At 44.0% G+C, this 17,028-nt stretch overlaps 1 protein-coding gene across 1 annotated transcript; it reads left to right on the top strand.

Moving 5' to 3' along the window:
• The first annotated feature begins 1,212 nt into the window (after positions 1 to 1,212).
• Positions 1,213 to 13,948, top strand: luc7l3 (LUC7-like 3 pre-mRNA splicing factor). The gene is made up of 11 exons (XM_084438230.1): positions 1,213 to 1,383; positions 2,166 to 2,232; positions 2,460 to 2,499; positions 2,626 to 2,770; positions 5,689 to 5,763; positions 7,084 to 7,188; positions 8,386 to 8,547; positions 10,501 to 10,847; positions 11,058 to 11,239; positions 11,502 to 11,752; positions 13,548 to 13,948. The coding sequence occupies exons 1-10, from the start codon at positions 1,285 to 1,287 to the stop codon at positions 11,717 to 11,719; spliced, it is 1,440 nt and encodes a 479-aa protein (XP_084294356.1). The 5' UTR covers positions 1,213 to 1,284; the 3' UTR covers positions 11,720 to 11,752; positions 13,548 to 13,948.
• Positions 13,949 to 17,028: the final 3,080 nt, after the last annotated feature.

The raw sequence follows: 17,028 nt of genomic DNA on the forward strand, positions 1-17,028 counted from the left end.
AGCTGTCCAAATCGTCGGCCAACTTCATCCAAAGTGTTTGGGCTGGGGAAGAAGATGAACTTTGACTTGCATCTGCAGATCTCCTTGGCAATCCTGTGCACAACTCGAAAGATGGTTGACTTTTGCACATAAAAACAAAAGCCTGTGCCGTCACTAGGTAAGACCCCCCATGGGCCAACCGAAAAACAAAAATGAGGACCTCTGAAGGACCTCTAAATGATGCCCCCAGCCATTATCCCTCTCCTCTTCTGAAATGTCTAAGACACCATTGAAAGGCTGCCTCGACATCCTGACGTCAACTCTCATGTCTCGCTCCACATCCATGTACAGCCTGAGGACTGGCACATGGGCGTTCAGCCTGTCGCTGCAACTAAATGGAAAAATAAACACTACATTAACAAGGATTTAATATGTTACATGAAAACACATGAAATCAGAGGAATCAAAAAAAGGAAAGAGGATCTATATAAAACCTAGTTTATTCATCAACCATTTCTTTTAATATTTGCTCAATTAAAAAAGTTAATTGATTATTTGACAATTACCTCTCGTCCACTCTGTAAGGCATGAGCCTGGAGCACATTCAAATAAGGCAGTCGGTCCTTTAAGTGTGTGACTGTGACACCAGTGCCAAACGTAATATAAAAAGTCCTAAACCCACACGTCAATTAAGTCTGTGAGGGCTCAGTGGGGACATTGAGATTGGGCACTGGAGTTTCTGAGCAGCTACCAGGAGTAAAAAAGTACAGGACCTGAGAGGGGGTCTTTAATTGGCAACACGGTGACACACACAGTGAGCGGTGACATAGCACACACATGCAACTCTGCGGGTTGTCAAAGGAAATTGTTCCCTGCATTTCTCCCATCCAAGCCGCCCTGACCTTGCGATCAGCTGGCCGCTCTATCAAGCGATAGTAGTAATAGTAGTAATAATAGTAATAATAATAACAACAACAATCCTATGCTCTGTATAGAATAATTATGTTATGTACTTCACTGTGCAACTACATTGAAAACAACAAACAAACAAACTGTAAACCACTTTGCAAAAGAGGTACAGCTCCAGGTAGGCCTACGTGTGGAGCCATCCATAGCAGTATGTGTGTGTCGTGTGTGTGTGTGTGTGTGTGTGACGTTCTTTTTACAGATTCACCCAGTGCATTTTGGGTAGAGCAACTGTTGTGGCTTGGCTTGGCATCAGTTGCCATTTTGATCGGGAATCTAGAGCACGGATACATGGTCTGAAATCGAGGAATAGTCTCTCCCTTTCAATTTAGAGGCAAAATGCTCTCCGCAGCCCAATTACTCGACGAGTTGATGGGCCGAGATAGAAACTTGGCCCCTGACGAGAAACGATGCAACGTTCGCTGGGACCACGAGACCGTAAGTTCTAGTGCTAGTGCTAGTGCTAGTTAGCCTAGCTAGCTAGCTAGCTAACAGTTAGCCGATCTAGTAAACGTTGTCTAAACTTGATTGCTGCCAAATATAGCTGCTTGAATGCAATTGATAGTTACGTCAAACCAATACTACATGTGGTCTATTAAACGTGTTTACTGCGTGAGCAATTTAGCTAACAGTTACGCTAACTAGACGGCGCCAGGCCAGCGCCAGTGTCAACAACACGATGCGATGGAGGACAGCATGTTCTCCTTGCTCTGCACAACGTTAGTCTGTAGTCAGCAGAACGACTCGGCGCCTCTAGTGTTGCTATGTAATGTTAGCCAGCTAGCTATCTAACTAATATTTCCTGCGTGGTCTCCACGGCGAGCCCCACGACTCGCAAGAGTGTGAATGTTGTAACGTTAACTACTAGAGCTCTTGGTTGGGTGCCAGGTAGCTAGGTTTGCTAATGGTTAGTAGGCCCACACAAGCTAACGTTAGCCATCATTACCTCATTAGTCACAAGTCTGTTTGTGTGAAACGGCTGTTGCTTGACAACGCATGTTGGATTGTTGCTCGGGCGGGTAACGTTAGCGAGCCACTTGATTAATCAGCTACGATGGCTGATTTGAATGAATGGTATCCATCAATGCTTAACGTTAACTTCAGTGTGTAAACGCTAGCTAACTATATAGCTAGCTAAGTCCATCAACTAAATAGCTAGTCTGTATAGGACTACAGCAATTGACAAATTAATTTATTCTTGTTGTTCTCCCTCCTCCTAGGTCTGCAGATACTATCTCTGTGGGTTCTGCCCAGCCGAGTTGTTTACAAACACACGGTCTGACTTGGGTAAGTGAAGAACGAGCAAATGTCTTACCTTGTTAGACTAAAATAATGGATAATGGCTTGTCTTTGGAAGGTCTCGACATACCAATCTCTCTGTGCACCTTAGTGGACCTATTCATTTATCCGCAGTATTTTTCTTCTCCAAGTTGCACCAGCATAATTATAAGTTGGGTAATGTCATTGAGTGGGCCAAATGTGTTATGCAATTGAAATTGAATATCTGTTTGCAGGCCCTTGTGAAAAAATCCATGATGAGAATCTTAGGAAAACGTAAGTGCTGCTTTACAAGATTGATTTGATGACATTATGTTCTATATTATATATTTTGTATGTCCCCATGTATCATACAAATTACCTCCAAGTTCATCGTTGAACTGTGTAACCCGTGCTGTCCAGGTACGAGAAGAGCTCGCGCTTCATGAAGGAAGGCTACGAGAGGGACTTCCTGCGCTACCTGCAGTCCTTATTGGCTGAGGTGGAGAGGAGGATCCGCAGAGGCCACGCCCGCCTGGCCCTCTCCCAGGCCCAGCAGAGCGCTGGGGTGAGTGTGTGTCCCCTGCACCCCTTTCACTATAGGGTTTCATTCATATAATATAATAACGGGTTTTCCTGGATCAAGGATTTTTTGGTGCCCCCCAAAGAGATTTTAGCTAGGGCCAAAGGAAAATCACCAGTGCCAAAATGCTAAAAATTGAGAATAAAAATAGCAATTCAAATCCTCTCCGAATAGGTTTGATAGCTTGTTTAAAGTGCAGCCCATCCATCTTTCTTGCATTGTCCATGGCTTGGACCACTAGTAATCGAGATAATTAATAGACAGGTTATCAGTATCTTAAACATTTTGTCTTCCTATCCATTTTTTGTCATGTCGGGAGATTTCCCCGATTGTGAAAAGTGAGCTCAGTCAGAACGACAGCAAAGAATATAGGCCTATATATGCTGGAAGGCTACTCGGCATAAAACAGGGTTCTTCTGCAGTATTTCGTATTTGGTTCTTTGGGAGGAAACTCTTGCGAACACGGGGAGAACCAGGGTTCCCGCAGTGCCTTAAGAAGTCTTAAAAGTCTTGAATTTATGAATTTGGATATAATATCTTAAAAAGACTTGAAAAAGTCTTGAATTTTGATTTGATGGGTCTTAAAAAGTTGTGCTTTAGGTAACTTGTTCTCCGTATCGCATTTCTCATAACAAGTTTCACCTGTCAACCTCGATGATTTGACCAAATAAATCAACCAGAACCAATAATCGCGAACGCACCCTAGCCCCGGTGAAAAATTCTCAGAACACGTCATTGAGTTGGAACTCGTTGGAACACGCGCCAACAGACCACCTCAGAGTTCGGCAAAAGCCCAGAACCGAGACACTGAAACGAAAAGAAAGACGCCAGCCGAAAAGAAAATTGGCTAGTTTATTCATGTTACATTGGGAATTGGTATGGGGAAGTGTAAGTTTAATAAAACGTGGCTGGAGAAAAGTTTGTTTGCTACTTGGTTGAAGCCGGTGGAAGATAACTTTTTTGAAGCCTACTGCACCATGTGCAAGAAATCGATTCTACTGGGAACAATGGGAGTCAAGGCTTTGCTAAATCAGCTAAACACATGACCCAAGTCAGAAGCAAGGAACAAACTCCTGCCATCACCTCTGTGTTTTCACCTGCATCATCAACTAGCCAGTTAATGCTAGCTGCTAGTGCGCCTACTAACGTTACAGCAGCTCCTACTACAGCAGCAGCTCCTCCTAGCTGGTTAGAGAAGCAGCAGTAATAGATGCTGTAGAAACCAGGGCCCCGTACAACGAAGCTCGTTCAACATGTCCAGGATAACTTTTCACTAGCTTGCTTGAGTAAACCGGACAACCGCAATCACGGATAAACGGTACTACGACGGTGGCTATCAACTCTACCCAGCTGGTCCAATCTAGCTATGAGCGCGTTCACGGTAAAAGGGGAGGTGTTTGCTCGAAATGACCAATCGCATACCTTAGTATGGGTATTCGGACACGGCAAACAATACACATAACCAAGTTCCGTCCACCTCATTTTACACGAGGAGCAATAGTATAGAAATATGAACTATAGGTGCAACACAGTCGCTGCTGCCAAAGGCAGGAAAGAAATCTGGAAAAATACTGCTTACGTTTTATAATTATCCTCCACATGAACAGTAGGCTAGATCATTGGGCTATGCCTATTCTTATGGCATGTAAAGCAATTGTAGCCTATATCAATATATCTTATTCTTTCAACTGCAACCCCTAGACTGGCAGGGGACGCCGAAATAAAGCAAATGTAGGCTATAGTTTTTAATAGTTTCAGGTTGGAGTAGACAATGTGAAGTCTCTATACAAGAGGAACTAGAGATAAAACAGGCTATTACGATGGAAAAAGGGAAGCTTGAGGTTGAGAAGTAGGCTATAAGCCTACAGGGAAAAAGTAGCCTATTTCAGTAGGCCTATAACGTCATTGATTGTCAGGCATTGGTGCTATCACAATTCAATTAAAATGTAGCCTTCTCTTTGTTCCTAGGAATGGGAGGCTAGTCTAATAAATCAACATTAAAGACTTGAAAATTGAATAAAAAAGAGTGATTTTGCTTGGTTCTCCGCATCACCCACAGCCTACATGAAACTGCAGGTAGGCTAATAAAACGCAAGCCAGTGCATAGCCTACAGTCTACGACTGTAAATGCACAAGGCAAAATATGGCTCAAGCAGCTGTCATTCTGCAATTTTTCATATGATATCGGGGAAATCCAAAGAGGGTTTTGTTGGTTTGTAAAAAGTGTTCTTAAGAACCTCTCACTGTTCGCGCACTGCAGATTATTTTTTAATTCACACACTGGAGTTCCATATAGAATCTTAACATTCATTATTCCTTTTTCCAAGTGAATTGATCGGTCAGCGAGCAGTGCTTCATACGTTTTGATCCATAATCTGGAACTTAACCTGCCCCGGAGCAGGATAGCTCGGCAGCATAAGTTACCATGGCGATATAGCACGGTGAAAAGTGAACCACCTTCGTAGTACGGATAAACCAGGCTTGAACCTGAAGTCATCGCGCTAACCCCGTGATCCTGTTTCGAGGTACAGGGCCCAGGCCGGCCAGTCTCCCCAGGCCTACCCTACAATGAGGCGACACCCCCTCATCCTCTGTGGAGGCTATAGTGTCTGTTTGAATAAATAAACATTCTAAAATTCTGGGATTTCATATTTCTTTGCCAGTAGGGCTGTGAAATAGGCCGTGAAATGGGTATTACATTTTTGATATAAGTGGTCTTGAAAAGATCTTACAAAGACTTGAATTTAACTTGAAGAAACCTGTAGGAACCCTGGAGAACATGCAAACTCTGCACAGAAAGGCCCGGGAGATACCCCCACCTGAATACCTGACAACCCTGGAGAGAACAGTGCTGATATCGTCCTGACGTCTGACCTTCATTTAAATGTTCTGTTTTCTTGAAGGGGCCGGGTCCTTCAGGCAAGAACGAGGAGAAAGCCCTGGTCCTGACTGAGAAGATTGAGGACTTGGTCATGCAGGTGAGCTGGGGGTCTCTAGCGTCGCTGGCACTTTGTTGCCTACCTCAAGAAGATCCACTGCAGTCACGCACATCCAGCTACATACATCTCTACACATCCAGCTACATGCATCTCTACACATCCAGCTACATACATGTCTACACATCCAGCTATGTAAATCTCTACACATCCAGCTACATACATCTCTACACATCCAGCTACATGCATCTCTACACATCCAGCTGTGTAAATCTCTACACATCCAGCTATGTAAATCTCTACACATCCAGCTACATACATCTCTACACATCCAGCTACATAACATGTCTACACATCCAGCTACATACATCTCTACACATCCAGCTACATACATCTCTGCACATCCAGCTACATACATCTCTGCACATCCAGCTACGTACATCTCTACACATCCAGCTACATACATCTCTACACATCCAGCTACATACATCTCTACACATCCAGCTACGTACATCTCTACACATCCAGCTACATACATCTCTACACATCCAGCTACATACATCTCTACACATCCAGCTACGTACATCTCTACACATCCAGCTATGTAAATCTCTACACATCCAGCTACGTACATCTCTACACATCCAGCTACATACATCTCTACACATCCAGCTACGTACATCTCTACACATCCAGCTACGTACATCTCTACACATCCAGCTATGTAAATCTCTACACATCCAGCTATGTACATCTCTACACATCCAGCTACGTACATCTCTACACATCCAGCTACATACATCTCTACACATCCAGCTACATACATCTCTACACATCCAGCTACGTACATCTCTACACATCCAGCTACATACATCTCTACACATCCAGCTACATACATCTCTACACATCCAGCTACATACATCTCTACACATCCAGCTACGTACATCTCTACACATCCAGCTATGTGCATTTCTACACATCCAGCTATGTACATCTCTACACATCCAGCTACATACATCTCTACACATCCAGCTACATACATCTCTACACATCCAGCTACATACATCTCTACACGTTCAACTACATACATATGTTCACATCCAGCTACATGCATATGTTCACATCCAGCTACATACATCTCTACCCATACTACTACATACTTGTCTACACAAACAGCTACATACATGTCTACACATACAACCACATACGTACATCTCTACACATATAGCTACATACGTACATCTCTACACATAGTTACATACATGCATCGCTACACACATCCCATAGTCTTGACAGTACATGCACCATGCAAAGCTGTGCTGCATCAAGAGCAGGGCTGAGGTGTTGCTGGTGAATTTTCAGATCGAGGAGCTGGGTTCTGAGGGGAAGGTGGAGGAGGCCCAGGGCATGATGAAGCTGGTGGAACAGCTGAAGGAGGAGAGAGAGCTGCTCAGCTCCACCCCATCGGTGAGTCACCAATACGGACTCGCTGTTGAGCCAAGGTTCTGTGAATCCGTGTGAAAAGATTTGAGTCTACTATAGGGCTGTACGATTATGACAAAAGATAATAATTGCGATTATTTGCTTCAAAATGGTAATTGCGATTAATAATTGTGATTCATGTTTAATATATAATATTAATATATAATAACCAAAATGCTCCCAAATCACGGACGTTGATCCTTTTCTTGCTAATAACTCACTGATCTCGTTTTCGCTCATTTTTTCACTATTCATGGCTGCGGGTACTCTTGTGACACTGGTCTTGACCTACTGCTATCTGTCTTCTCAGTGAAATTGCTGCGCACAGCGCACTCAGTGGGAACACGTGATTGGACAGACAGCATAAGCGCCTGTGATTCGTGTCCTAGCACACTCAATTCAAAGCAAAATTATTAATCACATTAATTGCGGCCTTTTGCGATTAGTTAATCGTGGAGGTCATAATCGCGATTTCGATTAATTCACGATTAATTGTGCAGCCCTAGTCTACTGTAGCCTTCATCTGCTAATCTCTGTTGACGAAGCATACGAAAGCTATTGAATGACCCTTTTCAGTTGCCTGCACACTCACTATTTCTCTTGACCTATGTATCATAGTAAGTTAGCAAGTAAGTAAGTTTTATTTATATAGCGCCTTTCACAGCACGAATGCACAAAGCGCTTTACAATACAAATAACACATAAAAAGAGAAGAAAGAGCAACATACAAAATGCAATACATACAAAATACAAGGCAATTACGACATACAAAATACATTACAAGGCAGTTACAAGATCATATACCAGAGTTTACATTTGTGATGGGTGTTTGGATTGGCTTGCTTATGTGCCCCATACTGTATGTTTGGTCATGATTCGAGCAAGGAAGGTGGAGCTTTGGTGCTATGGCGCTTTGGTGCACCCTGTTGTATGTTGTTTTTCCATTTTACACTAGCATTTTGTACTTTGCACTGTCCTGTCTCATCCCTGCACCCTGTCCAATGTTGTCTCCATGTTATGCACCATGAGCGAAAGCAAATTCCTAGTATGTGGAAAAACTACAATGGCATTAAAACGGATTCTGATTCTGATGATGTGGATTATGATAAACTTCATTGGCCCGTGTTCCGTCGGGAGATGCGATTGGTGGGTGACCTCTGACCTGTCGATGGTGTGTTCCAGACCATCGAGAGCTTCGCGGCTCAGGAGAAGCAGATGGAGGTGTGCGAGGTGTGCGGCGCCTTCCTCATCGTTGGCGACGCCCAGTCGCGGGTAGACGACCACCTGATGGGCAAGCAGCACATGGGCTACGCTAAGATCAAATCCACCGTCGAGGAGCTCAAGGTCAGTCTGCCCTCATGACTAACTATATCTTGCTGCCAGAGTTGAGTTTGTTCACCGACCACTCGCGATCCGAGTGGGGTTTAGTAGACACAAACGCAGAGTTATTATGGGATGGAAAGGACAGGCTCGGAATTTAGCATCATATATATTATAGCCATGTTATAAGGTTATTTACCATCATATACAACGGCTGATATCAAAGTAGCTGCTAACACACTAAATGGATCCATAGGTTCCTGTTTTTTGTTCCTGTTTTTTTTTTTTATGTTCTGCTGTGTCCTGTGTAATGTGTTGTTTGTCAAATGCTTATAAAGCAATGCAGTGTTGTGCTGTGCAGTGCAGTATAATCAATCAATAGGAGCATAGACAAATTCCCTCAAACACCATTAACTCGTTTTCAAAGACAGGAAACTCACTGAGTGGTCACTGGTGTCAGTTGATGTTCTGACAAAAAAATTGCTACAAAGTATGCATCCGATCGGGTTTTATTTAACATTTAGCATAGAACTATTTTCACTCGCAGTGCATACATTTGTAAACTTCCGCTTGAACTTTGGGAGGTTGTGACTGAGTTTGGAGGCTACCGTAGAAGAAGAGGCGCTTCCGGGTCACAGTCTACACAATAACAACAAGAAGTCGAGAAGCCTAGGATTGCTTTACAGCTGGTATTTCATTGATTCAGTGTTGGGTAGAAGTGTTTGTAGATCAAAACAAATATGGGACGCGGATGAATTGAAACATCTCTGGCTTTGTTGTCAATACTAATCAATGGATATAATATAATCAATAAGACCCGATCGGAAGCATACTTTGCAGCGATCAGTAGTCGTGTTTCCATTACACCTAGAATTGCGCAAAACCTAAATATCGCAATCAAAAATTGGTAATGGAAACACCTACATTTCGAAAAACCTCTCAAATTTCGATAAAACGTTTTTACGCTCTCATGAGGTGGTTTTTCAGAAGTTTCAATATAGAAGTATATCGCAAAAGCATAATGGAAACACTTTTTTCGAATTTAGGCAGGAGAAGAAGAGGTAGGGGTCACGTGATTTGCTCGCTTCAAAAATTGACGCGATATGCCTCCGGAGCAAGTGGAAGACCCTAAGCAACGATACCTAGCTGGGAAATGCGCGCTGTTTAAGAGCGGAGGTGAGGGGAAAGCTAAAATAAAGTTCAAATTACAACAGTTTGTTTACTTAATACATCCACGGTTTACTTCCTGGTTGCGCTTTGCGTGAATTGTGTGGCGTCGCGAGACTAGACTACGAGAATTACTGCTCTTGCGCAAAACACCTTTCCATGGAAACACCTGCAAGTCGCAATTGTACTTTGTCGAAACTTTCGAAATATCGCTTTTATTTTGCGAAAAAGTGTAATGGAAACGCAGCTAGTGACTTTCCTGTCTTTGAAAACGAGAGTTTATGGTGTTTTTGAGGGATTTTGTCTATGCACCTATGGATCCATTGAGTGTGTTAGCGGCGACAAGCTACATCTCGAGACTGCATCGTTTGACGAAACTTGGATATCGGCCACTGTATATGATCGTAAATAATTTTATAACATGGCTTATAATGCTTAATTCCTAATCTGTCCTTTAATGCTGCTGTGGTCCCATGCCCATCACAGTCTCTTAAATTGAATTTAAACCTTTATTTAAACAGGGAAGATGATTGAGAGCAAGCTCTCTTTTTCAATGTTGTGCTGATTACAATAACAACATACAGAATAGGGACATGATACAACAGAACAAAATCACAAAAAGAGGTCACAAGATCCAAAAATAAAGACAAGTCTATGAGAAACATGTACCGTCCTAAGACTCTTAGGAAACTGCTTGAAAAAAATATCCAGACATTGGCCAGTTAGCCTGTGTGTGTGGAGGGAAACGTCAGTTGGAAAAGGTGCGGTGTTGGTGGAGACGTGTAGATGAGATGGTCTGCTGTCCCTCAGGAGAAGCTGCGTCGGCGCTCCGAGGACCCGGTGGGAGAAGACAAGGGCAAGAAGGAGAGGGAGGACCGGGAGAAAGAGAGGGAGGAGAGGGAGCGGATCCGCAAGGAGGAGGAGGAGAAGGAGAAAGAGAAGGAGAAAGAGAAAGAGAAGGAGCGCGAGAGAGAGCGCGAGAGGGACAGGGAGAGGGAGCGAGACAGAGACAGAGAGAGGGAGAGGCGCGGGAGGAGGAGCCACTCCAACAGCCGCCACTCCAGCCGGGCATCAGACAGGAAGAGGAGCCGGTCCCGGGAACGCCGGCGGTCCAGGAGCAAGGAGAGAGAGCGAGAGAGGGAACGCAAACGCAGCAGGTACCACACCTGATCACGCATCACAATCTCTCCTGATCACGTAATATCATGAATAAATATCTAGGTTCAATGATCGTTACTCACATTTCAGACTTTCAGTATGACAAGAGGGATAAACCCCATTTCACGGTGCGTTGTTTTGCTTAAAAGTTATTGTTGAACCACTTTTGAAACATTCCGAACCTGTTGCCGCCGCCCTGTGCTTCCCAGGAGCCGGGACCGCGACCGCGAGAGGAGCCGGCGCGGCAGCAGGGACCGCTCGGACAGGAAGCGGCGCTCCCGCAGCCGGGAGAGGCGGAGGTCGCCCCGCAGCCCGGAGCGCAAGCCCAGCCACCGCGGGCACCGCAGCCGCAGCCGGGACAAAGACAAGGAGAGGTCGTCCAGAGACAAAGGTGGGGGGGTCATAGGGTTATAGGGGTATATATATTGCTATATCCCTATCTCTCTCTATATATATATATATATATATATCCATAATGAATTCAATCAATTGCCTGCCTTAGGGGTGAATGTTTCTCTATAGGCTCTTGCCATGATACGGTAACAGCTAAGATATTTTTGAGCGAAGTTGAGTGAACTCGCCCTTAAATGATGATGACCTTATGTTTTATTAGAGATGAAAAAAACATGAGCCCATCTTGTGTGTCCCCCCAGACCGCAAGGACACGGAGGAGAAGCGGAGCAGCAGCTCCAAGAAGGACAAGTCCTCCACCGGCCACGGCAACAGCGTCAGCAAGGCCCCCTCGTCAGAGGCGGAGCCCGGGGCCGCTCCCATGGAGATGGAGGCCTCCCCGCCCTCGGCCCCCCAGCTGAACGGGGTGGCGGTGGCCAGTGAAGAGCTCCATTCTGAAGGTGACACTCAGTCCAATTAAAACTGATCTGATAGGACCTCAGATCAGGCTCAGGTAAGTGGTGCCCTCCTCCACCGCCACCCTGGCTCTCAACCCCCCCCCCCCTCTCCTCACCCCCCCACCCTCCTCCGTTTGCTTTCAGTTCTATGCCTCTTTTGATTTTTGCGTTGTTGTATGTACATGTGTCTCTATCCTGTTCTCGGCCGTAGTGCATCGTAAGTCATGCACTGAAGACGGAACTAGGCCCCATGATGATGAATGAGAAGAATGTAGAAAGAGAGACACACAAAGCCCAGAGGGACAGGCCAGTGTAGCCCCCCTGAGAGAAACAGGGCCGGAGGTACCCCTCGTTTTGTACATGTCGGTTCTTATCACACCCACCTACTTATCTGTAGCTTTCATGTCTTTTGGGGATGAAAACGTACCATTATTCTTTCCCAAATTTAAATCCATCCATCTTTCTTTTTTTGCCTCTGCCTGTATGATCTAACTTTTTAATTCATTTTTGTCTGCATTGGTGGCAGTGAGAATGTCGATTTAGTGCCTAACTTTGATTTGTTTACACGTACATTTTAGTCATCTAGTAAAAGTCAATATCTTCTTTTGTCTGAGGTAAACGTATAAAAAAAAAAGAAGCTAACGTCTTGACTTAACGAATGCAGTCTAAACACTGTTCTCTCCCTCTATGCCGTGGATGTGTGTCCAGCTCTCTCTGACTTTCACTGCCTTGCATTGGTGCAATGTTTTGGGCATAGCATCGGGGGTGGGGAGGGGGGCGGGCGGGCTTCGGAGGCTTAGGGTCTTTATTTCCTACAATGAATGAATTGCAGCTGACCTCCATACCTCACACAGCGTTGGTGGTTGTGAGTGAGTGAGCGACCACAGTGAAAAAGCCAAATTAAAAATCTCAAGGGAATCTGTCTCAAACTGTACAGGTACTCACTCCAGGTACTCCTTTCTCTACCCACATCCATTTTTCTGAATGCTGTTGCCTGTGAAAACCCTTTTTTTCCGTTTTTTTTACTACAAATCCAGAAGGAAAAAGCTTGATGTGTTATCGTTTTTTTTTGTCTTCCTTTGTTTTTCTTCAAATAAGTTTATTTTTCCTTGCTAAAGATTGTCAGTGTTGTTGTTTTGTGCAGTGTTCAGTCACTTTAAAAAGCAACTGTCCCAGACACTTGTGAGGGTGATGTCATTCAAGGTTGTAGGGTTATCACTGTAGCATTAGGAAAATAGATGACATTTCCATAGCTAGTTTAACATCATTTTAAGTAGAAAACATTACATTACAAATAGAAATAGAAAGTAGAAAACATTACATTCTTTAGGTCTAAATCTTTTGGACTGATACTCCCATACTAGAGCAAGACTTGTCAAGTTGAACCTAAATATGGTCAAGGAGATATCCAGCGGGTTACCAGCTTTAGAATAGTGATTAAAAATAGGCCTATGGCCTCAAGTCTATTGTCAGTTACCTTTTTCATTGGCCAAACGTGTGCGCTAAGAACAGGTTGCCAGAACACTCTGGCAACCCCCAAAATGTTCATTCATAGCATACTCAATCAATTGTATAGTTTTTTTTTTATTCAGAACGTTTTTAGTTAAAGAATGGTCCTGTGCTTAGTGGAGTAGTCAACCTTCCTTTGTGTGGCTAGTTCTGAGGGGTAGGTCTGTGAGTAGGAGAGGTCTCTGTGTCGTGTGTGTGTGTGTGTGTGTGTGTGTGTGTGTGTGCGTGCGCGCGCGCGTGCGTGTGTGGCACTGTAGTGACGGCAGCATAGCCGCTGCTACACAGTGTCCCATAGGGGACTTTGCTAATGTGTCTCCCCCTCTGAACGTTTCTGCTCTCCAGGGGAAGCTGGCCTGTCTGGAGGAGGAGGAAGAAGACATGAAGATCACACCGACTCCCTCCTCTCCCCCCTGAAGCTGCCACTCCGCCGCTTAAAAACAAGGTGAACTACTCAGATGTAGTGGCTTATTAAAACAAATGAAACGAGCAAAACTATGACAAAACAAAAAAAAGTGTGTATAAAAATACAATAGGTTCAGTTTTGTCTCTTTTGTTGTCTTTTTTGGGAAGATGACTTAGCAGGATACAGACCCGTACGTTTGAAAATGTAATGCTTACCTTCGGTTTAAATGAACTTGGCTCTACCAAAACTAGACGTACATTACTATTTTATTTTTTATTTTTATCAATACACATTCTTAATGTCTGCATTTTAGTGGAATTAATAAAAAACAATACTTGTGGCTTGTTTGGTTTGTGAATGTCAGGTTCCACGTTTTCACCTTTTCTGTTTGTTAGTTTTTTTTCTTCTTCTGGAAAGTCAGTTTGGAAAACGTATGTACAATGTTAGTCAGGGAGTGTCTCTCTCATATCTACAGAGCTCACATTGACTGCTCTTCCCCCCCTTACTGTAAATTATACCGAAAATCATTTTGATGATTGCACTTCAAGTTCTGAAGTGAATTGAGCTTTTTTTTCTTTTTTTGCTCTGATTTTTCCCATGTTTGTCTTGATTAATTAAAAATTCAAACTTCAATAGTGTCCTGTTTTTAATATACATGTTTTAATATGGATACAGAGTCTACTCATTTGCCAGTGGGTCAGAAGCCAAGGTGTCTTATCTCAAGGACTACAGCTCAATCTTGGCCAGTTAGTTAAAGGGTCCAGGGTCTGTCGGTTGGTCCACAAAAATTTGGCCTGGCTGCATGTGCATGTATTCGGCTGCAGCTATTGTGAATTTGCGTTTTTATTTTTCTAAAGGTTATTATTTGGGGAATCAGTGAAGCAGTGATGCTGTACCCCAAACAGGAACAATGTTAGCAGTACAACACATTCTCAGTCCTAGACTAGTTAAAGTCTATACACTATTAACAGTTTTGGATTATCACTGTAACAGTGATGCTAACCAGCAGCATCTTTCATATGCCATCTCACCACAGCCTGAGATTCTGCACCAACTCTAAATCTATCTCCTTCGGAGGATTGACCAACTTGGCAGTGATAGAGATATGGCACACAGACTCCCTCTAGCCGAGCCTGAGTTTATCCATGCTTCCGATGCCGAGGGAGGAGGGAGTGTGTGCGGATGTAAGTGAAGGATAAGACATGTGGGTGGAGACTTTGAGAGATCCATCACGCCACGTCCACATCAGTGAGAAGAAAAAGCATCAAAGGTCACTTGCTAATAGTACACTTCATACGCAACCACAAGTCTGATCAAGTAGTACACTTCATACGCAACCACACCAGCAACCACATTCTTGCTCTCTCTCGCTCTCTCGGCGTCTCAGGCTCTGACCTCTTCAACCCACTTGTGGGGAGGATGTGCCTTGCGTTGTCAGACCCCATCACTGAAGCATGATTAACGGGAGAGGGGGAGGGTGCACTCGCCAGGTTGACCACTTCCTCCTGTGCACTGCCTCCTCTGTGGCTGTGCACAGTTAGACCGATGTCTGGACCACAGCCAAACACATGCTCCATCGGGGCGAGGAAAATACACTTTGGCCCCATTCCAAATGTTAAGATATGTCAGGGCCTAGGTTATTATTATATCTGCAAAAAGAGACATTTAAATGTCTGTCAGAGAGGGTGAGACCAGGGATATCTGACTTCTAGTGATTTTTCAAATTCATCAATATGTGATACCAGTCCTGTAGGATAGGATACAGAGGTAGTTAATGGTGGGTGATACCAGTCCTGTAGGATAGGATACAGAGGTAGTTAATGGTGGGTGATACCAGTCCTGTAGGATAGGATACAGAGGTAGTTAATGGTGGGTGATACCAGTCCTGTAGGATAGGATACAGAGGTAGTTAATGGTGGGTGATACCAGTCCTGTAGGATAGGATACAGAGGTAGTTAATGGTGGGTGATACCAGTCCTGTAGGATAGGATACAGAGGTAGTTAATGGTGGGTGATACCAGTCCTGTAGGATAGGATACAGAGGTAGTTAATGGTGGGTGATACCAGTAATGAAGGATACAGAGATGATAAATGGTGGGTGATACCAGTCATGTAGGATACAGAGGTAGTTAATGGTGAGTGATACCAGTCATGAAGGATACAGGTAGTTAATTGTTAATGTTTAACAATGTTTTGAATTCTGTCCTTATTTTGTCCCCTCAAACTGTCGCTGTTCATACTGGAAATAATACACTTCCCACAATCCTATAGTGCAACAGCAATGTCTCCACCATTCAGAGACGTTGGCAACCCCGCCCAAATAGCGGACCCTAGGACTACAACTGAGAGGAGTTTGACTAGTTTCCACCTGCCTTGTTAGTCTGTGTATACACTGTACATAACAGTGGAGAGTTGCAGGGGTAGAGGGGGGACACACACAGTTGGGCACAGAAGAACCAGTCAGCCAGAGAGGTCAAGGGCACAATGGCAGCGATGGCAAGGCAGGCTCGTGAAACCAGCAACTGTCCAGAAGCCTGTATGGCAGTTTTTGGCATGACTGACCCAGGATTCAAACCAATAACCTTTCGGTAGCTGGCCCGCTTCTTTGAGCGCAGTGCTACCACTGCCCCACTCCCTGCATTTCAGGTAAACATGTTCTTATGGTTTAGATTGGATTAGATTAGATTCAAATTTATGGTTGAGATTGTAAAAAGTATATTGTACATTGAGCTATTTATATTTCTTTATGAATAGAAATGACATGAATAGAAATGGCAGTTGCTGTCACATGCACTGGTGAGCAGGTATTATGGATTCAGAACTTGTTCAACCCCAGATTATGGATATTGGTGTGGTTTGCAGGGAATCACAAAGCCAGGATTATAGTTGCTGCGCAGCACTGGGTCGTGGCCGGGGGGAGGAAGAAAACAAATGACAAATATATGAGGGTCTAGCTGCACACACAAATATATGAGGGTCTAGCTGCACCCACAAATATATGAGGGTCTAGCTGTACACACAAATATATGAGGGTCTAGCTGTACACACAAATATATGAGGGTCTAGCTGCACACACAAATATATGAGGGTCTAGCTGGACACAAATATATGAGGGTCTAGCTGTACACACAAATATATGAGGGTCTAGCTGTACACAAATATGAGGGTCTAGCTGTACACACAAATATATGAGGGTCTAGCTGTACACACAAATATATGAGGGTCTAGCTGCACACACAAATATATGAGGGTCTAGCTGCACCCACAAATATATGAGGGTCTAGCTGTACACACAAATATATGAGGGTCTAGCTGTACACACAAATATATGAGGGTCTAGCTGCACACACAAATATATGAGGGTCTAGCTGGACACAAATATATGAGGGTCTAGCTGTACACACAAATATATGAGGGTCT

The sequence above is a fragment of the Borostomias antarcticus genome (genome assembly GCF_949987555.1).
Source record: "Borostomias antarcticus genome assembly, chromosome: 5".
Lineage (NCBI taxonomy): Eukaryota > Metazoa > Chordata > Actinopteri > Stomiiformes > Stomiidae > Borostomias > Borostomias antarcticus.

What these genes read in the sequence shown, in the direction of transcription:
- luc7l3 (XM_084438230.1), top strand. Translation starts at nt 1,285, where the DNA reads ATGCTCTCCGCAGCCCAATTACTCGACGAGTTGATGGGCCGAGATAGA. An exon ending in AGGCCCAGCAGAGCGCTGGG is followed by an intron (nt 2,771 to 5,688) that starts GTGAGTGTGTGT and finishes GTTTTCTTGAAG; the next exon opens with GGGCCGGGTCCTTCAGGCAA. An exon ending in AGGGAACGCAAACGCAGCAG is followed by an intron (nt 10,848 to 11,057) that starts GTACCACACCTG and finishes TGTGCTTCCCAG; the next exon opens with GAGCCGGGACCGCGACCGCG.